Below are 27,583 nucleotides of genomic sequence, written 5' to 3' on the forward strand. Positions count from 1 at the left end.
CATTTTCTCCCTTTGTCAGTTCTGTCTCCCTGAGTCTGTAGCTCCAGGGTGATTCGGGTCCATGGGCAGCTCAGGCTGCAGGAGCTGCCTCCTGCTCCTCCTCCCTCACTATTTCTTTGTCCCTTGCTGCTCACTTTCAGGCTCCTCCAGTATTCAGGAAAGCTTTGGGTGGCATCCACAGTCTGACCTGATTCTGAAGGCCGTAGCCAGCTCAGAAGCAAAACGGGAGGTCAGTGCACATTCGGAAGGTAAACAAAAAGTTCAGCTGGTCACCCAGAGGTGCACATGTGGCAGAAATGCCCTGCATCTGGTAGCCATAGGCATCTGGAAGCTTATGGGTTTCTCTTCCATCATCCTTAAGCTAATTCATTTTAAAGGGGCAACCTGTTCTTCCAAAACAGGGGGACCTCAGCATGATGAACCGGGGTGGCTTGGCTGAGACAGTGAGGCTGGTTTTACTTACCCAAAACAATACTACTCCTATTAATAACGCCAGCAGATTGCTTGTAAAAACGGCTATGATTAGTCCCCTCTCTGAATCCGTTACCTGTTGTAGCGGCTCCCAAAAGAAGCAATGTCTGTATCCCGCTATGGGATCCTGGGATGCCTCCAGACTGCGTGGGCCAACAGAGTATGGCAAATTAAGGATATGTTAGTTCAGAGCCCAGGTTCCAGAGAGCGGGTGCATATGGGTTCTCTCTCAGAACTCTGTTCTCCAGACTAGCCTGCGGCAGAGGCATGGCCATGCAGAGCAGAGATGAGCCAGCCCAGCAGAGGCTGGGCTAGGCAGGTCTCTCCAGCTGAACCCTGCAGACATATGAGGGAGCCCAGGTACCAGAAGAGCATGATGAGCCCAGCCTTAATGCCAACCCAGGGATTTTGTACTAAACACAGCTGGCACTTGGTATCCACAAGGGACTGGGTCCATGACTGTCAGCAGATACCTAATGTGTATGTTCAATTGCTTATATAAAAAAATGGCATAATATTTGCATAAAACCTATGGAATCCTTCCATAGGCTTTAAATCTTTAGATTACTCATAATACCCCAGTATAAATACTGTGTCAATTGTATAAGGATAAGAAAACGTCTATACATGCTCAGCATACATGCAACCATTGCAAGCTTATTGGAAATTTTTCAGAGTATTTTTGATTCATGATTGGTTCAATACATAATCAGTGCATACAGAACCTGTGTATATTCAGGGCCATCTGGACATAGTTTTAGTTTGAAACACTAAATTTTTTTTTTTTTTGTCTTTTTCCTTTTTATCGGTACCAGGGATCGAACTCACGACTGCCTGCTTGCAAGGCAGGCGCTTATGCTGCTGAGCTAAATCCCCAGCCCCTGAAACATTAAATTTTAATGCTAAGTTTTTTTTTGTGTAGAACAAGCTAACAAGGTATCACGTAAAAAGTTTTTGTATATGTATGTGGGGTCAATTTCAGGACCTAAAAAATAGTAATTTATAATTATCCTCAGTAATAAATAATAATAATTAACAATAATCTTTTTTTTTCTGTTCAAACATTTATAGCAGTTTTCAGTCAAAGAGAACTGAGTCGCTCATCACATGACCATTCTGAGATCTACTGGCAAGGGCCGGGCACTCCCCCACAGGACCCTGTTCAGCCCCATAGCTGGTGCTTCCTCAGGAAGGGTGCAGCAGGACCCACTCACCAGGATCTTAGTGGTATAGGCACTGTTGATGGCGATGGCATTGACCAGCAGCTCCATGGTCTTGGCATTGATGGAGCTGGGGTCGGGGACCTCCTTGTAGTGGACATCGCCCACATAGGCCTGCACCACTGTCATGCGATTGGTGGTCAGGGTCCCTGTCTTGTCCGAGCAGATGGCCGTGGCATTGCCCATGGTCTCACAGGCATCCAGGTGGCGGACCAGGTTGTTGTCCTTCATCATTTTCTGGGAGAAGGGGCAGGGAGAGCACAACGGTGAGAGGCCAAGTGCGAATCGAGGTGCTGGGCATGGGAAGGGCAGTGAGCAGGCGGAGCTGCCTCTGCCTGGGGTCTTCTAGAGGCACAGCACAGCCCGCCTGGCCCTGTGGCCTGCACTCCTCCATGGCTTTCACATGTACAGCCCCTTTCCTCCTCTGTTATTCCATGCAATGTTTAAAAGATTGACTAACTCTTATTTGTTAATTTGAATTACAGAAGCTATCTGCACACTTTGTGAAAAAAAAGTTAAACTAAGGAGGCTGCATCTTCCCGCATTACTTCAAAGGTTTCACTCTTAGCTCAGCATACATGACTATTCTTTGTTTGGTTTCGGGTTTCCTTAAGTGTATCATTTTTTTTTCCTTCCAGTGCCTGGTTTTCACTGTGACTTTAATTTCATCAAAGATAAGTTTAGGTTATTTATGCATTTGGAGATACAGGAAAACAGTTGGAAAAAATAAAAATATGGATGTCATTATTTCTGTGTGAGAGAATTTCAGATTTTTACTGATTTCTTTTTTAAATCTATCGATTTTGTTTTTCTATGATCAGCATATATTATAACTTGTATAACAAAACTCTCAAATTTCTTACACAAAAAGGAAAAAAGAAAAATGAGCCATAAACTAGCACTTGGAATGGATACATCTTGTATATCAAATTCTCTCTTTTTAAATTGATAACAAAATGGAATTTGGATTGTCTTTTTGGACTGGGAATCAAACTCATGACCTTGTGCATGCCAGGCAGGTGCTTTTGTCACTTAGCTCTATCTCTGGCTTTGTTAACAAAATGGAATCCTCCTATAACATTAATATTTTTTTCTGTCTCTTTTCCTTTCTGGCTCAACTTCACATTCTTAGGTCCTTCCAGGTCCTCAAACAAATAAAATTGTTTCTCTGTCTCTCTCTTGTTCCATTTCCAAAGTCTTCTCAATTTCTCTATTTTTACTCACATTAGTATGTATTTGCAGTACATTCTCATGGGAAGTTGGAATGCACACCTAACACATCCTAATTCTTTTACTTCCCTTTCCCTGTCTTTGCCCTCCCTCCACCTTTTGATCCCTTTCCTGTTTGTGAAAGCTCTATCTCCCTGTTGTCTACTGTCTATCTTTTTTGGGTTTTTTTTTGTCTTTTTCCTTTTTATTGGTACCGGGGATCGAACTCACGACTGCCTGCTTGCAAGGCAGGCGCTTGTGCCGCTGAGCTAAACCCCCAGCCCCTACTGTCTATCTTTTAATAAAGCAATTCTCAGGAAACAGTGTTCCTCCTGCAAGCACCCGTCCCCTCCCCTCTGGCAAGTGGGGATGTGACAATTTGCCGAAGGTAGAATCCGATGGATCCCCATCTGTGCCTAGGGGTTTGATTCCCCCAACTCTTCTTCTTCATCCCACCAGCTTATAACACAGGTTAGAGTGGTTTATGTTGCTGGCAGTGTGTATTGGTAGGATTATACATTAGTGCATTTCCCCTTGAGCCCTGTGATAATAGCAATACTAAATGTATGTTGAATCATTGAGCAACAGGCATCTGAACTTGGAACACTCTTTTGCATTTATTTTCTTGTCTGATGTTATAAGGATCCTGTGACATTCTGGGACGCTGAGGAAGGAGACTCTAACGTTTCAGGCCAGCCTGGGGACTTAGTGACATTCTTCATATGTAACTCAGTGTGTGGTCCCTGGGTTCAGTGCCCAGAATGACCAACACCAGACCAGACCAAATCAAACCAAAAATCCTGAGAGGATACTTACAGTCCATTTGGCAATGAGAGAAATCTAGGCAAAGTGGGTTGGCTAGGGCCAACACACCTGGGGAGGCCGGAAGGGGTTCCAAACCCAATCCCACTGGCTCTCAGAGCCTGAACTATCCTGTCTAGCTCAGCCCATCTGAAAAGGGTTTGTCTGTTGGCTTTAAGTTCTCCCCCTTGGAATTGTGTGACCAGGAGGTCACATGCAGCTACTGGGCACTTGAAGTGCGCCTAGTCTGAAGTGCAGGCGTAAAAAATAAACTGGATTGGGAAAACATTACAAAAAAGGGCATGTAAAAGAAACATTTCTGTAATTTTTATATTGATTACATGTTGGATTGATGGTAAGTCAGACATATGCATTGTGAAGCAAAAAAACCCAGAATCTTTAAATTAAAAAAATTAAAGTACAAGACACATTGCAGTAAACGCCTTTCCCCGTGCGCAGCCCCCCACGCACCAACACACTTATCCTAACACTGCTGCCGCTTTCTGAAGCAGTGCTGGATGGCTTGTCCTCTTTCATGGTCACTGTGATTTGGGGAAGGGCAGAGGTCACAGCAGCAGACCTGGTGACCAAGGCGGATGAGGATGTGCCACACGCTTCTGTCCTAGCTCCCTGGGGGATGGCCCTTGGCAGCAGCACTCATGACATTTTTGACTATGCCTTATACACACACACTTGGAAGAGGACTTCTAGGATTACTTTGGAAAGTGGCGAGAACAATGGGATAAGTGCATTTGAGGAGAGGGTAAGTATTTTGAGGAAGATCAATGGCAGTATGTCTTTTACTGGAATAATTTTTAAAAAACAATTTAAGCATTCACCATATATTTTGATCATGCTTCTGTTGCGGTAAGTCGATTGCATTATTAAAGTTAACTTTATCTGTTTATTTTTTACTTTAAAAAAGATGTAGCTGCTGGGAAATGTAAAATGACAAGCGTGGCTCCCACCCAGTCTCCCCAGGGCAGCCCTGAGCGGCCTTAACTGTGCTCAGACGCTTGGTGGCAGCCCTGGGGTCCAGCCTGCCTCTCCTGGGCTGCAGTTCTGTTGTTCCCCGAGCGAATGCATGAGTAACACAACCCAGGCTGATCAAGGGGCTAGGTGCCAAAGACACAAACTGTAGACCCTACTCACAGCCGCGCAGGTGTCACCTTTGCCAGGCCGCGGGCCCCACGAGGAGCAAGGCACTGTGCCTGTCAGGGCTTTGGTTTGTGGGATGGAGTTTCTCTGAGAACCGTAAAACGGAGAGATGATAAGGGCCGTATCCTTTACACATGGCCGCTACCTGCTGGCACCAGCCTGGAGATCTCTTTTCTGTATGGAATTACATCGGCGCCCAGCCCAAATTCCAGCTCGGAAACCAATGCTCACTGAGTCTTCCCTCAGCCTTGCCAATTTCTCAGGGCAAAGGTCTTCTTTGTAAACACTGAGACACACCTTGCAGGGACATCTTGGCATCAGGACACTGGGAAACAGAAGCCCATGGCTCTGCCCTCAAACTGGAAAAGTTGGGGCTAGGGGAAGAAAAGCATGGGTGTGAGAACTGGGGCTAACCAATAGAGCGTCAGAGCACAGGGTTGGGCTCTTGGAACGCAGGTGGAGGTGGGGCTTTGTGGAGACTTGGGGCTCAGGAAAGCCTCACAACCTGAGCTTCCCCAGCAAGTGTTCTTGGGCCTGGAAGCCCTCCATTTATTTGCTTTGAAAACCTCATAGCCTAGACTAGTGGCACACACCAGGAGGCTGAGGCAGGAAGAATACAGCATTTTTAAGGCCAGCCTGTGTTACACAGCAGGCTGCTGCCTCAATCTCCCCCAAACCAAAAAAATCTCCAAACCAAAAAAATTCTTATATTTTGAGCCTATATCCAAGGGGAAAAGGCTTCCATGAAATCAGACCTCCTTTTTGTTTCTTCTTTTATGCTTTAGGGAGAGATCTCTGAGCTTAGTGGTACAAATACTTAGGTGCCTATGCTGGGCTTATATATGGATTCAGTGGATGGGATGGGTTTGGCTCTCATAATGATAACTGCATTTTATTTTAATTTTTTCTGCAGGACGAGGGATTGAACCCAAGACCTTGTATATGTCATGTGAGGGTAGACTATCAAGCCATACGTATGTCCTATTTGATTTTTTAAAGTTGAGTTGACTGTCAGCAAACATCTGGAGAGCTCACACAAGTCCAGATTTCTGGCTTTTCCCTCTTTCTCTGTTTTGTCTTTTGTTGTTGTTTGAGACAGGCTCTCACTATGTAGAACAGGCTGTCTTTGAACTCTATATAGCCCAGGCTGGCCTCGAACTCTCAGGGATCCTCCTGACTCATTTCTGGGATTCTGGGCAAATGCCACCATGCCTAGCCTTTCTGGCTTCTCTGGAGAACACTATGGAGAGTGAGCCACTCTGGGCCTGCGTCCAAACAAGTTGTGCTCGGCGGGCCCTAAACAGGGACCCAGAGCCAGAGTGCGGCTCGATGCTTGCCCAAGGCTTCTGGAGGTGTCTGGGTTTGGGATCTGCTTGTATCTTGCCTCCAAGCCCTGGGGCTTGTCCTTCACTCCCCTTGCCACCCCTGCCCGCTGACAGCCCCTGGCTGAGTGCTGGGCCCTGTGCCCACAGCTCACCTTCACCGAGTAGGCCAGTGAGATGGTGACAGCCAGTGGGAGACCCTCGGGCACTGCGACCACCAGCACTGTCACACCGATGATGAAGAACTTGACGAAGTACTGCACGTACACAGGTGTGCACTCCGGCAGCCACGGCTTCTTGTTTACCACAAAGGTGTCCACGGTGAAGTAGAGCACCAGGATGATCACTGTGATGGCTGACATCACCAGGCCTGCAACACAGGACAGAGGGCTGGGGTGAGGAGTAAGGGTTCCATGAACTAAAACTTGACTCAAGGGCCCTGGGATCAGGCAGACCCCATCCCACCTCCCCATTTCACTATTTCCTTGCTTTGTGACTAGGAATGAGTCCTGGGACCTCTGTGAGCTTCGGTCTCCTTCGGTATGATACGAATTTGCTTTGTGTGGTTTTGCAAGGGTTGGATGAAGTCCAGTGATGCATATAAACAACTAGCCCCTAGCAGGTGCCCTAGAAATCTGTGCTGGGCAAGGGCAGGAGAGGCTGGCACTGTGTGTTTACTTGTTCACTGACATCTATTGTGTGGGGGCTCTGGGGACACAGTGGTAATAAAGCTAGAGTGTCCGTTCTCAGGACCTGACACTTGAGACGGGGAGGCAGTCAAGATCAGACAGACAGGCACAGTAGCAGGATCATCTCAGACATGGAGAAGGGCTGTGAAGGCGAACACCCATGTGAAGAGGCATAAGGTGACTGAGGGTGGTAGGGAGGGGCCACATTAGCCAGGGTGGTCAGGGTACCTTGGTGGAGGTGACATTTGAGCAGATGAAGAGGAGAAGTAGGCACCTGGTGACCTGGGGAGCAGTAATCCAGGAAGGGCAAACAGGAGGTGGCGGCACTTCAGAAGAGGAAGCTGAGGCTCAGATGGGAAATGTCTTGCCCCCGGCCATAGGCCAGGGAGGTGCCATAGCAGTAGGGACACAATCGATGCCCTGCCCAGATCCCCTGGGGTGCTATCTGTAGCTTCAGTGTGTCCATCTCCCACGGGCTGCAGGAGCAGTCACAGGGGCCGGGAGACAGCTCATACCCTCATCCTTTGCCAGAGGAGGACATCCGCCCTATCTGATGTGCAGTGTTCCAAGGGCCAGCTGCATGCTGTATGGTGGACAAGCCCCGCTTCATGATGCATAGTCCAGGGGCCCCAGGGATCAAAACTAGGAGCTGACTCTTGAAATATCTACAGCACCAGCTCCTTCCCCCAGCTAGGACCTCCCCTGAGGGTGCACCCCATGCATCCTGTGCCCCACTATCTCATTTCTGCTTATAGGGCACTCAGCCCAAGGAAGAGGCAGAGGTGGGTTGTGACCCTGGTATAGCTGACTGCCTGCTTCTTTCCAGGCAGGGCATGGTGTGAGGCCAGGCTGTAAAGCCCACAGACTATCGTGGGTTGGCCCCTCCCCACCAGTGCTGTGTTCCCACTGAGCCCTCTGACAGCATGGCAGTGGATGGAGGAAATTCGCACCCCCTCCAGCTGCAGTGCCTCGGAGCCTGCTCTGTCCCTAGCTGACAGTGGCAGGGGCGGGAGACAAGTTGGGAGCTGTCACCAGGCCCCCAGTTTAAATATAGTCAACCAGGCCTATAATTTGCCTCCCTTCTCTATGCTGTGGTGTCTATAATTAGAGCCAGGGAAACAGCCACAGAGGAGGGAGAAACCAGGTGGGGAAACCTTGGCATTTGTCACATCCATGGCCAGGAGAGGGGGTGCTGGTGCACTGAAGGACTGGGCTCACCCTGCATGAGATCAGCACCGTCTACAGCTGCTGCCACAGCTGGAAAGCCTGGTTGTCCTGTGGAGTCCAGACAGTGGGCTCCTTCCTAGGCTCCTGCACAGCCCTTAGCCCTTTTCGATCTGTTTCTGCACTGCAGCTGGGGGAGTCATTATAAGCCACAGCCCACCACGCTGTTCAAACCCTTGTCTGCACCACCATCCTCACGATATTTGTGCTGCCTTGAACATCAAGCCCTGTAAGATACTCCCCTCTCTAGTCACCGAACATGCCAAGTGCTTAGCACTCTGCTTGTGTAACCTCCTTTAACCTCCAGTGACTAGTGTAATAGGGACTAGCATCAGCGTCAGTTTATAGATGAGGACCCAAAGGCTCAGAAGCTACCTGGCCACGTTCTCACAACCACGCTGGACTAGAAGACAAGCAGCCGTGCCACAGCCTGGCTTCTGCTTCACTCCTGCTGTACCAGGTGTTGAGTGCTGGGTGTGGGACCCAGGGCTGGCTCTTAGGACCATCTGCTTGGAGCCCCTCCCTTCACACATAAGGGCCAGCTGTGCACTCACCCGCCTTGCCAATCTGCACAGCCAGCTTGGTGAGCTTGCCCTGCAGCACAGACTTCTCCTTCTTGTGCATGTTGGCCTTCTTCTTGTCATCAGCATCGCCACCCTCAGCACTCTTGAGCGGCTGCATCTCCATAGCGGCTGCCCCATCCTGCTGCTTGGCTGCAGGGACAGAGCACACACGTGCACACAGACACAGGCACAGACACAGACAGACATAGACACAGACACAGACAGGCATAGGTCAGCCTGCAAGAGCACATGGCCCTCACCCTACCTGCCTGGGGCAGTGCCGGCTGCCTGCCTGTGCCTCTCAGGATTGGCACAGAAACCTGGGATGGGACTTGCCTCTCTTAGCTGGACTCTCTGGTACCCATGGCACTTGTCCTGGACCTGGAACCTGAGGTTCCCAGCAGCAGTGAACTTCAGGCCCCTGGGCTGGGGAACAAGGCTACACACTCTACCCTGGACAGTGCCTTGTCTTTTTGCTCATCAAAGAGCTTGGGTTTTCCCAGCATGTTCTTAAAGGTATGCTGTTGGGAGCCAGCAGATGGGAGCAAACAAGGCTTAAAAAGTAGAAGAGGGTGTGCCCACACACAGGGCTGAGCCACTGCCCCAGCCTCTGTGGCCTTTCCAGTGTAGGACTGACTGGAGGGCTTGTGGGCTTTGGGACAGAGAGAAGGCCGGCACTTATCCTACCCGCCCCTCCACCTACAAAGGCCTCAAAGCCTCCGTTTCAAGTCTGCAGTGGAGCCCAGATGCTAGGAGACACGAGCCCAGCAGTGTCCCCTCTCCCCACCAGCAGCATGTCTTTATTGGGCTTGCTCCCTCTTTCACCAAGGACCACAGTGGCACTTTCAAAGATCCCATGGGTGTGACTGCATCCACCCTGGCCCAGGGAGTTCCTGCCTCTGGTTTGGGGCTCAACTTGGTGGGGAGGGCCCTTGGGGACATAGGAACCATTAGTGTAGAGGGTTACCTTTGCTCTGGCTGGTGTCCACATTGCCATCCTGCATTTTACCTACACAACAGAGAATTTTAACAGACAACAGAGAACAGACAGCACAGGTTGGTCAGCACAAAGACACAACAGGCCACAGACACTCACATCACAGACAGTAAGGGCTGAGCTGTGTAGGAGGCTGAGGAGACCTGGAGCGAGGGCAGCCTGGCCACCCAGAGATGCAGGGGCCATCAGCCCTTGGGGCTTGGAAGGGAGGGCTTGTGCAGGGGTGATCTTGGCTCTGAGTGTTTTACAGGTTACAGGACAGTATCTGAGGAGGAAGGGGCCAGTCTGCTGTGGGAAGGCGAAGGAGAATCCCAGGTTCTCAAACCAGCCTTCCATGGTGGATTAGGCTGGCATGCTTGTGGGTGGAGAGAAGCAAAGAGAAGCTTGTTCAGCTACTTCTTTTTTTGTTTTCATATCAAAGAAAAATGAAAACACCTTAGAGAAAGACAGAGAGAGAGAGAGAGAGAGAGATGCTCTAGAATGGAGAGAAGTGTGAAGGTGTACATGAGGACAATGTATTTCTTTGTTTCTGGGACCAGGAGGGATGATGTCACTTTCTCTGGGTCTCTCGTGGCATGGAGAACCCCCCTGTAAGGTGAGGGGCTCCCATCTTGGGGCCTATGCTGCCTAGTGTGGGGGCAGGGTTGAATCTGGAGCTCTCTTCCTGCAGTGAGGGCTGCCCAGAGCCCCTGCCCACTTCTGCCCTGAGGTCCCTCCCTTCACTCACTGCCTCCTTTGGGCCCTGCCACCTCCAGAGGTCTGAGCAGGTCAGCCACCTGGATGCCTTCTGCAGTCCCACCAGCTGCTGAATCCTGCCAGCCTCCACGAGCTCATATGATGCCTGCCTCAGTCGCTCCGACAGACACTCTTGCCTGCACCCATTAACAGGTGAGAATCTGAGACTCCAAGAGCAAGTGTCCTGCTTCTGTCTTGGTTGGGCAGAGCACATGGCTGGCCCCAAAGTGTGGGCATGTTTTCACTCTGCTTTCCGTTCTCCAGAAGCCTCTCAACTCAGAGAAAGGCCCTCGGGAGAAGGCTGCCAGGCAGGTCACCCAGATCTCAACATCAACTAGCTGCGTGGCTTCACCTTTGCTGGCCTCAGTTTCTACCTTTGTACAACATTCTGAATGCTCGAAGGTGCCTCTCTAATTACCAATCTCATGGCTCAGCCTTTGGCTGTTTATGTGGGTCATTAGCCTCTGACACCTCATGTGGGTCTCTGCAAGGTGGGGCAGGAGGATTGTTAATACTGCCACCTTACAGAGCAGGACACTGAGGCCAAGGGTCAGTCAGAGGCAGCTTGCACTCATGGAGCAGCCTACAAGAACGCAGAAGAGGCTCAGGAATGAGCAGGTTTGCCTGGACTGCTCAGCCCTTCCTGCCCAGTGTCCGATGACTCTGTCCCTGCTGCTCTTCTAGCCTGGGCTCACTAGTCCACCCAAGTGTTTAAAGAAAGATCTTTGCTGTTCAGTTGTGAAAGTCTGTTGGATTTCAAAATGGTAGGGAGAGAACTTTTTAGAGCAAACAGGAATGAATAACTATTATTATTATTTCTTAGAATAATTTTGCTAACTAGGCTAAGGGGCATGAGAGGACTTGGCTTCAATAGTCTGTTTTTGAAGGCTCATAGGGACCTTTATTTGCATTGCATATTATCAGATGTGCTAGCTGGTATGCGCGCCCATTAGCCCTAGCTAGCAATTTCTTCTTTTATTGTCATAGTGATCATGTGGCCAGAAAAAAAAAAATCACCAATGCACATGCTGGAGGAAGGGAGCTTTGCTCTGGGACTGCTTCAGCATAGATGGCCTGATTTCTCAGAAGCAAAGGGCTTTAGTTTAGGGCTCTTCTTGGTCAAACTGGTACCTGCCCAACCTGCACCATGGCGGGCCCAGGGGAATGGGAAGTGGCACGAAACAGATGGGAGCTGGGGTGTCAGAGGTCCTTCTCGGATTTTAGGGGCTGAGCTCCCCATGGGTCTTTTCACGTGCAGTATCACGAGGGGCAGAGATTTGGGGGAGTCCTATAAGGTGACTTGTTTGACAGGAAATGTTACTGCTTTTCCTCTGCCTCCTCTTTCTCCTTTGAAATGGGGCCATGTCAACCCAGGTGATGCTCATGCGACGTTCCTGTGAAGTGCTATGTAGATGCTGGGCATTCATGTGACATGCACTGACCGTGTTTACAGATGTGACTGCAAGTGCTATATGAATAGTGACATGCAAATACATGTAAAAGAAAGCAGTAATAATAGCAATCACTGGAACACACCCAAGGAGGGGGACACTGTCACCTGTTTTGTTTCCCAGTATCTAAGTCATCAAGTTGCAAGGAGGGGATGCTGCACTGAACTCCCTCTCAGTGGCCTGATTCAGTCTCATGCCTCTGAACTGTTAATGTGTTCTCTCCTGGAGCCTGAAAGGTTTGTTCAAATTCGGATTCTCATTTAGTTGGTCTGGAATGGGGCATTTGTATTTCTGACAAGCTTTCAGGTGGCACTTTGGCAGTGGCTCCTCTGATCACATTTTCGGTAGCAATGGCTCAAAGTGCTGTTTCCTAAAGTGTATAAAGGGGCATGCCAATGTCATAGGGTTCTCTCAGGAGAGGTCTTGCTGTCACATCAGCCCGGAGTCATCGGATCACTGATCACTTTCCAGTCCACACCAGCAAGCTCCAGCTCTCAGACGAATCACCTCAGCCCAGTGTTCTCTGACATCTCTAACCACAGGTCCTTCCCCAGAAAGAAACCTCTTCATTTCTCTGCAACACTTACAAGATGCACCAGGATGGAACGTTCTGGATCAGGAGGAGGAGCACACACTTTGGAGCCAGCTGTCTGGGACCTGCATTTAAATCGCAGCTCTGCTGCTTTCTAGCTTAGTAACCTTGGCTAGTGTCTTGCCTTCTTGTGCCTCAGTCTCCTCATCTTTAAAGTGGCCACAACACAACCTGTGACATGGGGCTTCACAAAGTTTAAATGAATGGAGAGAGTCTCTTGCAACAGCGTCTGGCAGATAATATGTTGTCAAGGAATAAAAGTTCCTCATCTTTCCTGAGGCCTTGCTTGGGATGCTGTGGCTTGGAAGCAAAATTCCCTTTTTTCTGGAACTGGCGGCTGGGCTGGTATCTGTGTGCTTCACTTGGGGAAGCAGGTGACGCTTCTTGGTTCCTCCTCTCGCAGCCACAGGTTTGCTCACAGTACTCTCCCTGTCTTCACCTCCCTGACACAGGGTGCCTCCCACATCCCAACTGTCCTCCTTTCTCCTCCTGGACTTGAAATAGTCCCACCTCAGATTAGCAAATAGCGTGCTTAACCCAGCTGTCCTCAAGGTCCTTCTGTCATTTTTCATTTTCCACTGTGAAGGTAGGAGGTCTGGCCAGAGGGCTGGCGCAGAGGATGGGAAGCCGGGGCAGCACGAGGGTCTCCATGTTTTGCAGAAGTGGTGAGGGGTGCATGATGTAAGGGTGAGGGTTCTGCAGCCCAGTGCTTGGTAGGCAGCTATGTGGGGAAACAAAGACCTGTTGGCGTTTTGGGATAGCATGCTTGTGTCTTGGCCCTAGGGCTCTGAATGGCTCCTGAGCAGCCTGAGTGACTATCACATTATCTAACTTGGTGACAGGGATGGTGTCAACAGAAGCCTGATCTGTTGCCTAGATGATGGGAGAGTACAGAGATCAGAAATCAGAGGCTGGAGGCAAGAGCATGGAATTCTTGATTGCCTGTACACAGTAGGGTAGGATGCAGACACTTAGGGATACTGGCAGCCCTGCCCCCACCCATCGCCCAAGGAGGGAGCAGTGAGAATGCAGAGACCCACAGATGCTCAGAACAGGCAACAGCCAGAGACCAGTCTGCACTCGAGGCTGAAGCCCAGGTCACCCTGGGCTTGCATGCTCAGTGAAGGACAAGAGGAAGTAATGTCTCCTGGTGGCTCAGCCAAGCTATGGGGTGGGCCGAGGAGTGGAGCGGCCTGGGTCCCCTGCCTCCTGCCTCCGGGAGATTTTAGTGGAAGTTGGGAACCTTCACTGGGATCTACAAGCTGGTTTCAGCTCAAGTCCTGACCCCAGGTCATCTTTCAGAAGCCAGAGCAGAAGTGCGCTTAGGGGAGGGCCATGCTGGACCAGATGCTGCTTCTTGGAGCCAAATATGAAGCCAGAGCCATATTCATTTTGGAGCTCCCTAGGGGTCTAGAGCCCAAGCAGAGCCAGCATATTTTTGGTAGCTGGACGTAGCCCTGGTGAGTACCAGGCCACGGCTCCACCCTTAAGCATCTGCTTCAAGTGAATGGGTGGCTGTTGGGGCGGCCATGCATGTCTAAGGTCTGTGAGGTCCAGAAGAGGTAAATAAAGCCCAGACTCAGGGTGGAGGAGAAAGATCCCATCACCCATACCCGAGAGAGCTCGCCACGGAGACGTACCATTGACTAGGCTGGCATTTGCACTATCTGCAGCATTTGAAGCTGCTGCACCGTCTGCCGCTGGAAATTGGGAGGGATGGAAAATGTAGTGTCACAATGAGAAAAACAATAACCACAAAGACATGAACCCACCAGCAGGGACCATACCACTCTAGCCTCAAAACCAAACCTCTGCTGGAAACCAAGAAACTCAAATGAAGAAGTGAAATGTTCCCATGGAGATGCCAGGGATAAGGGAGGGGCGTTTGGACACGGAGCTTAGGAAGAAGCATGGAGGGTGATGGGGGATGGCACTCTCCTGTCGAGGTCTGGATATGCTGGACCAGCTGGTCAGGTGGGTCCCCACCAGAGCGACTGCCAAGAGAGTGCCTGGCTGCACTTTGGGGGACTATCCTTGACTGGGAGTCAATGCAAAGTGTTCAAGGAAGGGCACAGTGGGGGTCCTGAGCACACATTAAGAAGTGTGCTCTGATCACCATCATACCATGTCAGGGTGCCCTGGGCATCAGCTGTCACCCGTGATGGCTCAGGATTATGTCTTCAAGTAGGCTACTACCTTCTGAAACCTCCTCCTTCCCTAACCAGCACCCTAAAGAGCACCCTGGCAGCCTCCAATTGGACATTTCACCATCTAAAAGAGGCATCAGGCATGTTGCTTTTGGCATCCAGGAAAGGCCCCAGTGCCAGCCCCTTCATTTGGTACTTGAGAGTGTTGAGGCGGTACATGCAGTCTGTTTTTCTTCCTCGGTATGGGGGCCATGTGAGAAGGGGCCTGTGGGGAAGGGGTGTTACTGCACCCAAAGACACACTGTGTGGCTTGTGGGGGAGCTAGGGTGAGCTCCATAGGGTGCTGGTGGAGGTGCAGGGTTGGAGTGTGAGGAGGCTTTGCCGGCTGTGCTCAGGGCCAAGGGTGTCAGGCAGTACTGGGACATTTGGTGTTAGCTGGTGGGGTGAAGCCCTGGAGGGGTTGGAGGGCAGAGTGGGTGTGGCTTGTCCTATTGGGCTGGTACCACACAGGGCACAGAGGGGCAGCTGGGGGCCTCCTCCAGCTGGGTTCTGGTCCCCAGGGGCAGGGCCTCGTGGGAAAGACTGAAGCTGTTCCTAAAAGCCCCGTCTACCAAGAGGGGGGTCTTACTGTACCTGGTAGCTGAAGGCCATCCCCCTTCTTCACACCTGTGTGATGATTTTTGAGACATGTTAATGAAGGAGAAGCACATAAGGCCACATCTGCCCACAAACACACACATGCACACTCAGCTACACATCGAGCCACCCTGAAATGAGAGCATGCAGTTGTCAGGCTCTGAGCTACGTCATCCCCGGGACAGACAATGGGATGGGAGGGAAGATGGGCCTGATCCCTGCTGAGCTGTGCACAGTGGCCTGAGGTACTGGGCCACTTCCTAGGTTCCTCTGCACATCCCCGTCATGCCTCCTTCTTCCACGCGACTTCGACTTCGGTGGAATGTATTTAGCACCTGGTGGCCTTGACTTGCACTTCTGGGGCAGCTGAGGATAGTCTTTCTTACTAGTATTTCTAAAGACAATGGACTGGCCTTTGCAGGTTTCTGTCTACCCCTGAGGTGGGCCCCAGAAAGACAATGGAAACCTTATCTAGTGTCCACATCCTTTCTGACCTCTTGAATCTGCCCCGCTGCCTGCAGATGGTTGCAGTGTGGGGACTCTGTCCTGATGTCCCTTCCTGATCAGACTCCTCTCCATCAACCCCAGCACCCTCCCTCTCCCCAGCTTGATTTCCCAGACAGCTCAGCAGCCTTGTTCTTGCTGGGGATGGAGCCATAGCCATAATCTTATGGGACCCTTTAGGGCAGTCATGGTGAATCCTTGAGAGATGAGAGCCCAACTGCAACTTGGAACCCCTAATTTATTGCAAAGTGCCAATACTGCCATTAAACCTGAATACCAAGGGTTTAGTTTAGAAAAGCAATCCCTACGGCCTGTAGAGTCATTTCAGAGATGGCTCTGCCTCCTGCTGCACTTTCAGTCCCACTGCACTAGGAACTGGGCTTTGCCTCAGGAACAGGCTGCCTCACACGCTGACCCTGGCTCTGTACCTGAGTGACCTCTGGACTGGAGGTAACAGAGCTGCCCCTGAGCCTCAGAGAGAGGCCATCTGTCCTCTGCCCACCTTCCAGGTCCCTGGGGTTCTGGGTGTGGAATCCCCCTATGGAGCCTGCAGTAAGAGACAGAGCTTGGGCAGGTGGACAGAGAAGCTCCCTAAGCCCAAGAGTGGGTGTCAGGTGAGGAGCCTGTCTCGATGCCTGAACCCTAGACTTGGGATGGGATTGGGGCGTCCTGCACAAGCATTTCTCTTCTGTCCTTCGAGGCAGGACTTTGGAGAGACCCATGTGTGTAGAAGGAGGGCTTTTTTCCAGTGGAGAGGAGGGACCAAAACTCAGGCAAAGTAGAAGGTCCAGGGGACTACGAGGGGGGATGTCAAGCAGTGCATGTGGAACCAGGCTTCTGGTTGTCTTGCAGGAGTCTCCCCTGCATATAGCGAGGCTGTGTGCGTGCTGGGCAATAGAGAAGGAGATTTTACTCCCTAGCAGTGCACTGCTGAGACCAGGTCCTGTGGGCTGTTCCATGCTGAGACTAAAGACTCCACAGCCTGCCTGGAGGGTAAGGAAGGGCCTCCAAGACACAGCTGGACAAGACAGAAACCCGGACAAGACCCTGAGATGAAACATACAGAGCCACCTGGCCCTGGTAGGGCCTTCAGGATAGAGGAGAGGCTGTTGGCACAGGGTGTAGACAAAGAAGTCGCTCAATAATTAGGTTTCAGAGTGGACCAAAAAAAGAGAAACAGCCTTAAAAAGAAGTGCCGCTTGTGGCGTGAAGAGGCGAGCTTACCTTTTTTGTCTTTCTTTTCTTCCTCTTCGCCACCGGCTCCCAGCAGCGTAAAGATGATGCCAGTCTGAGAGTTCACACCCACGGCAGTCACCACCATCCGTCCTGAGCCCTCCATCACGTGTGTCCCTGCGGAAGGGCCACAACCTAGCTACCATACTGTGGTGGAGCAGGAAGAGCAGCTTCTCCCCAGCCCCCAGCTCCCAGCTCCCAACCGCAGCAGCTGGGGGTGCTCCCTGTGTAAGGGCAGTGCTGGGATGGGCCTGGGGTTGAAACACTGCTGCCCTTCAATTCTCAGCCTCCACACAGCTCCAGGGCCCAATGGGCCATCCATCCTGGAACCAGAGTGGCGTTCCCTCTTGTCTCTCTCTCCTTCCTCTCCATCTGTGCAAGTGGATAGGGGAATGGGTTCATCCCAACTGATCATACTTAGAGTCTGCTTAATTCTGCAATCAGGACAGCAATGCTAAGCAAAAGCTACACAACCCTGCTTTAAATAGGGTCCAAAAAATCTGGGAGAAGAATTTAGGGATCCATAAATGTGGATGAGAAAATAATTACATTTTTATATTTTTCACAAGTCTCTGGCTGTAATTTAGTACTCTCTCCCCACTATGCATGTAGGCAACAAACTCAAGGAGTGTTCTCAATACCGACGATGTCACAGTGTGCATGATAGTCCTGGATGGTCACATCACTGTGTGGCATGAAACAGTCTAATGCTCACCCCTGTGTTACCACCATGCTGGTCATTACTGCCCAGTAGACTGTATGGTGTGACCACCAAGAAGCACTGCACCACACCTTCCATTACTTTATTTCCACATAATTGGCTTAGTCATTCAGTGTATTTAATTTTGCATACTTGAAATTTTGAACAGGAGTAGCGCATGCCAACATCTGTCTTCTCTGGCAATTAAGGGCTCCTTTGATAGACTTCTAGGTTGCTCAAAGTGGGCTGGGAAGGTCTCCGAATTCTCTGAAGGTACTGCAGGGCAGTCTGCCCACATAGGGCTGAAGGGCTCTACTTTTGTTGGTTTCTCTGTGCGCTTTGGGTGTCAACATGTGCCGGATGAGTCTGCTGCTATTGGAAAGTGGGCCCCTGTGCTGCATTGGCTGAGTGAGCCGGCTGAGCCCATACAGGCTGCGGCAGGGTCAGGATAGAATTCAAAGGTGGAAACGTGCATCTGTGTCTACATTGGAGACCATCCTTAAGGGAATTCTGACAGGGCCATGGCAGGGGTTAGCCTGAGGGCATTATCTGTGTGGTAGCAGCTATCACAGAAGGACTGTAAAGACACAGTATAACTCAGTTGCCTCCTTGTCTTCCAGTTTGCTTCAGACTTGGGGCCTTGGTCTGCAAACATGGCAGCACAGTCTCTACGGTAAGAGTCAACATATCCTGCCTAGGCCCAAAGTGCTTGCCTTTTCCAGGGTACCAGCTTGCCCACCTGGCCCTCCCAGGGACTGAATATGTCTCGGGATGAACACATGCACGCCTGCGTGTGTGGCACACTAGCATCTTGATCTCTAGGGTCTCGGGATCTGCAGACAGACAGATAGCTCCAGTGAGCTCTTGAAAGCAGATAGTCTGCTTGTCTACTCACTGATGGGGCACTACACTAGGAAGGCTCCGAGGACCAGGAAGCCCACAAGCTGTCACAGAGCCCAGGTTCTCTGATAGTCGACTCGTTGGAGGGTACAGTGGGGACACTGAGTGGCCTGGGCTGGTAGCCTCCCATTGCAGGCAGACCCCAGCACCACTCTGCTTTATGAGGCCCAGGCCTGGGACCCTGGTCCTAACACAACTCCTGACAAGAGCTTTTCAGGGTACCAGTTCGGCTCAAGTGGGGCTGGGAGAGGCACCATTGAACCTCCTCATAACACAGAGGAGGAATCTGGTGTCACATAGTGCAAGGCTCCTCAGGAGCACAGAGGCTACATTTCTGGTGAATGCAAGGAAGGCATAGCAGTGCCCCGGCTAACTTTGGAAGCACCTCCTGAGCCCCAGGCAACATGCTGCTGCCTGGGGTGGTGACCTTGCTGGGAGCTTGCATAGGCCCTCAACGAGCAGCAGGCTCGCCTGGCAGAAGAGGCGGCTCCTCATGCTTTCGCTGGTGGGGGCAGAGCAGTGCCTGAGCTCTGCTGCCTCTTGCGCCTGGGTCTGGGCCACACTACACTTTGCCCAGGAGATGAGGTCGCAGCACCTGGCCTCAAACACAGGTGTGAGAAGCTGGCTGGAAATGAGGCCCCGATGGCCGCAGGGAAGTTGCTCTCTGCCTCTGCAGCAGAGAGGGTGGAAAAAGGTGTGGGGGCCAGTTTCCACCCCAGATAGTGGACCTCGAATGCCTTCCAATCTGATGGCTCCTGTCGTGGTGGCAGCAGAGAGCTGGCAGCTCTCCCCTCTGAATTCACAGGCAGGGCAACAGCCTGGGGAGCACTGGATGGGAGGGGGACCTCTGCTCTCATCCTCTCCCTGGCTGCCTTCCGCATCCCCTCAGTATCCCTGGGCACCACTGGATCACTGTCACCTGACATCTTCCCTGAGGGTTAGCACGCTTGCAGAGGGGTGAAGGATTCAGCCAGCACCCCTAAGGGACCCCAATCTTTTACTGGGCTCTTCCCACTGGCTCCTGCTGCAAGGTCTCTGCTTGGGCCACTCAGTTCACTGGTCTTTTTGCGCAGTGCACGCCTTGGCCCAAGGCCTCCACCAGTTGGATGCCCTCCCCTCAGCCCTGCTTGTTCTTCCGCTTGGAGCCCCCAACTCCCTCTGGTCTGGTCCGGTCTTTCTGGGCTGTGCCCAGGCCTGGTTCCCTGTACCCATCGAGGACAGGGCCTGAGTGCAGTCTCCTTTCCCCTCTATGGCACTGTGTTTGGCTTGTGGCTGCTGCTCCCGCACTGCCTCCTGTACTCTCCTTTTCTGCGTTCTCCTGAGCATATGTGGCACCCATAAAGGAGGGCAGCGTCCCCCATAAATCATCCTCACAGTCACTATTGTCCTGGCTGGGCCCTTCTCCATTACCTCCCTGAATTGCACTTGGGCCTACAGTGGGACCCGAGGACCAGCGTGGCTGCCCTCTGCCAGAAGAAGAGGGGTGGTGCAAGCATCTCCCCAGCCAGCTCCAAGCCACCTGGCTGCAACAAAAGGTTCACCGGTGAGACGTCAGCAGCTGCCTCTGTCCAGGGAAAACCATGAGGTGTGAGGGCAGGAAGCCTGCTCGGGTCACCCTGCCTCAGGTGCAGCACTAGCAAAGCCTGTGGCCCAGATGACACGCTCCACTACCACTATAACGCAGGGTCCCAGACACTGGGAGAGCCTCCCTTTCCACAGCCCTGTGAAGTAGCTTCTGGCGCAAACACAGTCCCAAGCCCCTCTGCCCACCTGTGGTTTCTTGGGCTCAGAGAGGTTGAGTGGTGGCCCACTCAGGGTCATACAGCTGGGAGTGGTGGAGCTAGAACTTGAACCAGTGCTCTGTCCACTATACCCTGCTGCCTTTCCTGGAGAAGAGGCAAGGCATTGTAGTGGAGAGAGTGCAGGCCAGCAGCAGACCAGGCCTTTTGCAGTTATGGTGTCGTCCTACGTGGCAATGGCGGACGTCTGCTAGCTGCTTGGCCTGGCCTTCTATTTGCGGGGGTGGGAGGTAGGCACTGGGATGTGGCTGGGTCCCCAAAGAGGTTACAGCCTTGTACTAAAAATGCTTGGCTGGCGAGGAGGAGTCCAATGGGGTCCCTGGAGCTGACCTTGCTGCTTTCAGCCCTTGCCTTCCTGACCCCAGCCCTCCACACACCCTGACAGTGTCTGGTTGTTTTCCTCCCAGCTGAAGTCACTGAATGGTGCTTCAAAGAGGCCGTGATGTGGGTGACAGTGTCCACACACCGTCCTCGGAGGTGTGGGAGGAGCCGTGAGCCGGGGTCTCACTTCAGCTGTGCCTCCTCTGTGTGGCTTATATCTCCTGACCTGGGTCTCAGTTTCCCCAGCTTCAAAGTGGGGCACAACTGGGGCTCTCTGAATCTCTAGAATGCTGCACACTCACGAGCCTGGGGCATCTTTTCTTATAGGGAGGACCGCAGCTCTTGGGATGCTCAGGAGGTCGAGACACAGGTTCGTTAAAAAGCCCTGGCTCCATGAAAGACAAAGAGTCAAGAGCTGCTCTGCATCAAAGGAGACCAGAGAGGTGTGGATCCAGGAGCCTCAGCAGCCCCGCACGTCTTCATCCGGGGCAGGATATGTGACTATGGATGGGCCCTTTGGGATGAGGGTATGTCAATATCGAGCTGGCTAAATACTGTGAGATCCCGCCACCCTTAGGAGACACACCTGTGCCCAAGGCCCCAAAGGCCACCTGTTTAATGGGGAGAGGGAGGGGTGACTGGAGCTGCAACAGAAGGGAAGATGCGCACAGGCTCCCTTGTTCTACCTGGGTCACTTTTCTTCAAGTGTAAAGTTATCTTAGAATCCATTAAACAATAACCCCAGGCCAGGGTTTGCATTGTAGGGTATACACACACACACACACACACACACACACACACACACACACACGCACACTGCTTTGCCTGTGGCAACTTTAAAAATATTGGAATTCTGGTTCAGCTCTTAAGTCAGGAGGTGGGCCCATGGCCATCTCTTCTGAGTGGGGTCTATGGTTGCAGGCAGAGTGGGAGCACCTGTGCTCATGCCTTGATGCCCATGCTCCCTGCAGTGGCATCTATGGGATCTGGCAAGGCTGAGCAAGTCCAGAGGCTGTCTCCATCTTATGGGCCCTCCAGTTGGCTGGCTCCTTCAAGACCAAAGCCACTGACGTGATGTGGGTTCAGGGGACAGCTGTGGCACCTGGCATTGCCCCCTGCTCCTGAGCTAACTGCTGGCCTATACCTCCAGGACACACTGGCCACCTGTGGGATCTAGAGCACCTGGCTTTGTGCCCAGGGCCCCTGTCCCCACATCAAGGCCTCATGGGGTTGCAGGCCTGAGCAGCCCAGGGCTCCCTCTGCTTCCTAGTGCCTCAGGGTTTCCGTGTCCCTTTCCAGACACACAGCCTCTCCTTGGCAAGTAGCAGAACACAGAGCAGTGAGGAGCCCCTAGGGCTCCTGACTCCCTCAGAAACTTTGGTTTCTGTTCTGGTTTTGGCTAAAACAGTCTATTCTTGGTGTCTGTCTTTGGCATTAGCTGGAATTTGGTGCCCTGTGCCCTATCAGTCCTCCTGTCCCTGACAGCCTATGGCTTATCCTCAGCTCTGGCCGCTTCTGCTCCTCTTTCCCATCCAGGGCTATCTGCCCCTATGTGTCCCCCAGCCTCAGTCTGTAAAGCCACCAAGCTGGTGACTCTAAACACTTTCTCTCTCCAGCCTCTGCTAGCATTATGTCCTCTGTCCCCTTCTCCACACTGTCTGGAACCTGCACTGCTCATCAGCATAGTATGGCCTCCTGTGGTTATGTGCAGGTTGGATGACTCCTCTGGAAACTTTCCCAAAGATGCTTGCTTTTTGGAAACCATTTCATTCCGGAGGTCAGGACCAGGGCCTAGGGTGGCAACCATCTCTAACTCTCATGTGGCCCAGTGTTCCAGGCAGGCCCCCGAGACTATCTGCATCCCTTGGCCACACCTGGGGACCATGCACTTTGTGCTCGATGGTTCACTGCTGGGACCACTCTTCACTTTTTTCACGTTTCAGCTCAGAAGCAGCCTCATCAGACAGGCCTTCCCTTGCCAGCGCAGGGCCCTTCCCCTGCAGTGTGTCCTCATCTGCTCCTTTACTGCCAATTTCCTTCAGTGTGGCAGGGACCTGGCTTGTCCCATTTGCCACCAGCACACAGGATGTGTTTGATCAAAAGATGTTGGTTGCATAAATTCTGGCTAAATAAATGCCAAGGCTGGTTCTCACTCCTTTCTACTATCCTCCCTGCAGACTGCATATGCACAAGACAGTCCACACTCTTCCAGGCCTCTGGGCCTTTGCACGCAGCTGCTGATGCGAGGAGAGGCTTTTTTCCACAATTGGACTTGGCAACTTCTACCTAGTCTGTAAAACCCAGCTCCACACTATCTCTTTTGGGAACTCTGCCTCCTTCTTGGCTTCCTCACAGCACCTTCTTTCACCTCTACCCTGGAATTAAACACCTGTGTGTCGGTCGCTCCTCAGCCTGGGGCTTCATAAGAGCAGGTGCTGAGTCTGACTCAGACTGTGCTCCGAGGAGGACGTTTGCTGAGTATGGCTGGACAGAGGCTGGGGCTTCACCCCAACCCCTGCAGTAGCCAGAGTAGGCTTCTAAAAATGCAAATGCCATCAGCTACTGCCAAAACCATCCCAGAAGCTGGGCGCAGTAGTGTGCAGCTATAATCCTAGCATAGAGGAAGGGGAGGCAGGAGAATTGTGAGTGTGACCCCAGCCTGTGCAACTCAGTGACACTCTGGTTCAGCAAAATGAAATGAAAACAACAATCACAACCACCAAGCAGCATTCTGGAGAGTCCTCATCACACTCTGAATTATTCTTGTATTCCTGGCCTCGGCCCACAAGGCCTGATCTCTGGCCCCTCTGCCCTTCCATGTTGCTCGAGGTCCTCTAGCATGACCCTGCCTTGGGGCTTTGCTCCCACTATTTCCTCCCTTGAGCAATCACAGTCTGGCGCCTTCTCCTTACACTGTTGCACCCTTGCTCAACACAACCTCTCCCAAGAGGCTTTCCCTGATCTTCCAGGACTCCTGCCCCATTTGGTCTGTTTTCTTAGTACACTGTCACTTCCGGAACTTTCCCGCTGCCTCTCTCTGGTCACTGACCACAAGGTCCTTGGGACTGAGTCTCACCCAGTACCACCTGGGGCTTGGTGTATAGTGCTTTTCCACACAGACTGTCACCTGATTCTTTCCCGTTCCCGATGAGAGGGTTTCAATATTGGGCTTTTCAGTAAACAGAGTCACTAACAGGCAAGTTCCAGGGGTGGGGGTCCTGTTTATCTTATTCACTGTAGGATTCCAGACCAAGCAGGATTCAGTGTGCTGCTCTCACTGGGGGCTGAGCTTCCTGAAGTTCCAAGGCCAAGGGCAAGGGATTTGAAGGGCCGCAGCTCACCTGATAGCAGCATGGGGTCCTTGTCCACAGATTTGCGCACCTGGTCTGACTCCCCGGTCAGGGAGCTTTCATCAATCTTGAGGTCATTGCCTTGGATGAAGAGGCCGTCAGCAGGGAGGAGGTCGCCTGGAGGAAGGAAGGAAAGGCAGAAGTCAGTGGTCTCAGGGACCGAGAGGTGAGATGTCCCCTAAAGAAATGATCGTGAGGGAAAGTTCAGCAGGGAGAATCCGACCCTCAGAGCTCCTGGGTGCAGGAACCAAGATGGTACCCTGGCAGCTACAGATGGGCCAGGTGAACGGAACAAGTCTGGGGACTGGGCTGAGGCTAGGCCTAATCATAAACCAGGCATGTACTTCACAAAGTGTTTTCCTGGTCTGGCTTGGATTTGGGACTCACTTTCCCTCTTTGGTGCCAGTCTATCCACTTTCTCAAAGATAGTGGGTCATTCACTTCTGATCCTTTAATCACCTCCTGTAGCCCAACAATCCTCTGTGCATCGCCAGATGAGGAGTGGAGAATTTCACCTTAGTTTTCTTGTGAGGAAGAAGGCCCTGGAGTGTGGTGTTGAGAAGGCACTGGTGGCTGCTCCCAGCTCTGAACTGTGATTGGTTAGCAATGTCTGCTGTGGGTGAAAGCTGGAGCACTACTACATGATTTACATAATTTCCATTTAAAGGGTATAATGGTTGATACATTGTGTCACCTTGGGAAATTTAAGTTTAACAAAGGGCTTCAGCAGGGGGCCAGGGCCCTCACTTTGTAAATGTCTTCATCCTCTGAAAGAGGAGGACACAGAGATTTTGTGAGTGCTACATCCCTGAGGAGGTGGCCTGCTTACAGTATAAGAGGAGAAAAGAGGCTCGTATCCCCATCTCTGCTCTTGCTGATTTTGCTATCTTCTGCTGCCTCGAACTGTTGCCCCTGGGCCGTGCCACCCTGCCTTGGAGCCAGCTGATTATGGATTGAAACCTCCATAAACTGTGAGCTAAATAAATCTTTCCTCCTTTAAAGTTAGGTGTTGGATATTTTGTCCCAGAAATGAGAGAAAAGTAACCAAGACAAATGGATTCTGGAGTCCTATCTCCTCCAGGCAGTGCCTGCCACTTTCTAAAGTGCTTCAGAACATCCGCTTTCAGGGATACACTGTTCCCTGGGCCAGCTTTCCCACAGCTGCCCGGCCTGTACTCTCCTCCCAGGCTTCCATGCTAGAGGATGGCTGTAGCTGGGCTACTTACCATATTTGATCTGGGCGATGTCTCCCACCACAATCTCAGCCACAGGGATCTGGACCACCTGGCCAGCCCGGACCACAGTGAACTTCTGCTCCTGCTCGATGCGGCTCTGTAGGCCTCGGAATTGTTTCTCTTTGCTCCAGTCATTGAAGGCTGTGACCAACACCACACAGATGACTGAGAGCAAGATGGCGGCTCCCTCAATCCACCCTGCTTCTGCCTCTCCTTCATCCTCAGCCCCTCCCTGGGCTGTTGCACATCCTGCAGGCAGCAGAAGGAAGCAGGGAGTAGGGTCAGAACAGCGGAAGAGCCTCACTGCCTGGGTTTACAGCTCAGCTTTGCTGAGTGACAGACATTAATAACCCAGGGACAAGAGTCTATCCATTAGTAATAAAATCCAAGATGTGTAAATTTTGTTGTAAAAAAGAGAGGGAAAAAAAAAAAAAAGAAAAAGAGCTCTAACGGATATAACAGCAAGTGTGTTTGGGGGTGTTAAATAGCTGACTTTATCAATGTTTTTGGAACATTGAACACAGCTGTTTGCAGTCTCCCTGTTTGAATGTCCACCTTGTGTTCTTTGATACTGTGATTTGAGGAACTATTTTCAAGAAAATAGTGTGTAATCTACTAGCAGGTAATTTCTTACTGTTATGGTTTTTTGTTTTGTTTTGTTTTGTTTTGTAGTTCTGTATTGCATGTACCCTTACGCCGCTTTGGTTTGTTTTGTGTTTTTCTCTTTTTCCTCTTAAATTAAAAAAAAAAAAAAAAAAAAAAAAAAAGAGTCTATCCATTGAGCATGTCTGGGTGACAAGTTGTGGGCAAAGCACTTCACAGTAATCCATTCACTCTGCTCACTTCCCAGATGTGGAAGCCAAGGCTCTAAACTGAGCTCAAGTGACTTCCCCATACCTGGAAGGGTAGATAGGGAATGGTGAGATCTTGCCTTAATGCTGGGCCCATGGGGTAAAGAGAAAGAGACCCAGGAGGCGCATGCAGTCTGAGGTCCTCAGGTCTGATGGGGATACCACCCAAGCTGCTCTCTCCATCCCCACAGGGATCCTGAGAGGAGGAGGACCCTCCTCCCCACTTGTAGATGAAGAAACTGAAGCCCAGAGCAAGAAGGAGCTACAGTCAGCATGGGACCAGGACCAAATGGCTGTCTCCACAGCAAGTCCCTCTGTTACCCAGCCTCTGTTTACACCTTGGAGGACTCCGAGGGGGATCTCCCAGTGGGACCAGAAGAGGCCTGGGCAGTGTGCAACACCTACTGTGTGCCATGCATTCATTTTCATTCACAAACTGGCGGAGCAAGGGAAGAGAAGTGAATCAGAGAGAGGTGGTGAATCACTGGAGTCACACAGCAGAGCTGAGACTGGTCCTGGCTGCCTCACTGTCTGGGCAGTCACTGGGCCTCACTGGGCCTCACTGTCTCCCATGAAAGGCTGCCATGAACACACACGACTGAACACAACATCCAATTTGATCTTCAAACAGAGGACAGCACCTTCAAGTGACTCTAAGGCATTAAGGGTCAACAGAGTCACCGTCAGAAGCCCATGACAAAAAGGCCAACAGCTCCTGAGGAGTCTTTGCCAGCTCTCTGCTCTGGGGAGCAGGAGGCAAGCTGGTGGCTCTGAGCTTCGGAGGGGAAGGATTACTGTGGCCGGGAAGCAGGTGCCCTGCAAAGCCCCAGGCTCAGGCTCAGCAGCTGCTCCTTGGCCAATTAACAACATCATTTTGTGGGGTCTTGAAAGCCATGTTTTGGTCCTCTTGGGAGTTTTGGGCCATTCCAATAATTTTAAATAGTTTGGTTAGACCAGGTTTTGGTGGTAAGGATGGTTACAATCCTGCTAATGAGGACTGATACTAGGCTAGCCCCGAGTTTGAATCCTAGCTGCATTACTTAACTGCTGGGTAGCTCCAAGGGCTAGTAAAAAATATGGTGTGTATTTAAATTAAAAAATTTACAGCTGAGGCAGGAGGATCACTGCAAGTTCAAGGCTAGCCTGGGCTACAAAGACAGTTCAAGACCAGCCTGAAGCATATAGTGAAACCTTGCCTCAAAAAAGATCTGCTCCTCAAAATAAGTTGAACTCAAGCCAGGGATGGTGATGCACCTATAATACCAGCACTTGGGAAGCTGAGGCAGGAGGATCACTGCGAGTCTGGCAGCATTCTGGGCTACACAGTGAGTTCAAGGTCAGCCTGACGTGCATAGTGAGACTTTGCCTCAGAAAAAATTATTAGAGCAAAAGACACTTTACCAGGAATCCCCCTCTAAGTATTTCCCATCTAACGAGTGCCTCCCTTCTAACACACTTATAGTATCATTATGAAG

General features: G+C 51.4%; 1 protein-coding gene across 16 annotated transcripts in view; it reads right to left on the reverse strand.

Annotated features, from left to right (window-relative positions):
• Positions 1-27,583, reverse strand: part of Atp2b2 (ATPase plasma membrane Ca2+ transporting 2) — a 364,580-nt gene that overhangs the window by 45,782 nt on the left and 291,215 nt on the right. For 9 of the 16 annotated variants that reach the window (XM_063225260.1, XM_063225261.1, XM_063225258.1 and 6 more), the window contains exons 4-12: positions 25,249-25,506; positions 24,014-24,139; positions 16,944-17,069; positions 15,213-15,245; positions 14,073-14,132; positions 9,625-9,666; positions 8,649-8,807; positions 6,337-6,551; positions 1,686-1,928 (exon numbers count right to left, since the gene is read on the reverse strand). In XM_063225260.1, coding sequence (XP_063081330.1) covers positions 1,686-1,928; positions 6,337-6,551; positions 8,649-8,807; positions 9,625-9,666; positions 14,073-14,132; positions 15,213-15,245; positions 16,944-17,069; positions 24,014-24,139; positions 25,249-25,506 — 1,262 coding nt within the window. The remainder of the gene's footprint in view (positions 1-1,685; positions 1,929-6,336; positions 6,552-8,648; positions 8,808-9,624; positions 9,667-14,072; positions 14,133-15,212; positions 15,246-16,943; positions 17,070-24,013; positions 24,140-25,248; positions 25,507-27,583) is intronic. The other 7 variants (XM_063225262.1, XM_063225267.1, XM_063225264.1 and 4 more) reach the window with 4 other exon arrangements.

Source organism: Cavia porcellus, unplaced genomic scaffold (genome assembly GCF_034190915.1).
Source record: "Cavia porcellus strain 051 isolate PalLab524CR breed Dunkin Hartley unplaced genomic scaffold, mCavPor4.1 scaffold_15, whole genome shotgun sequence".
NCBI lineage: Eukaryota > Metazoa > Chordata > Mammalia > Rodentia > Caviidae > Cavia > Cavia porcellus.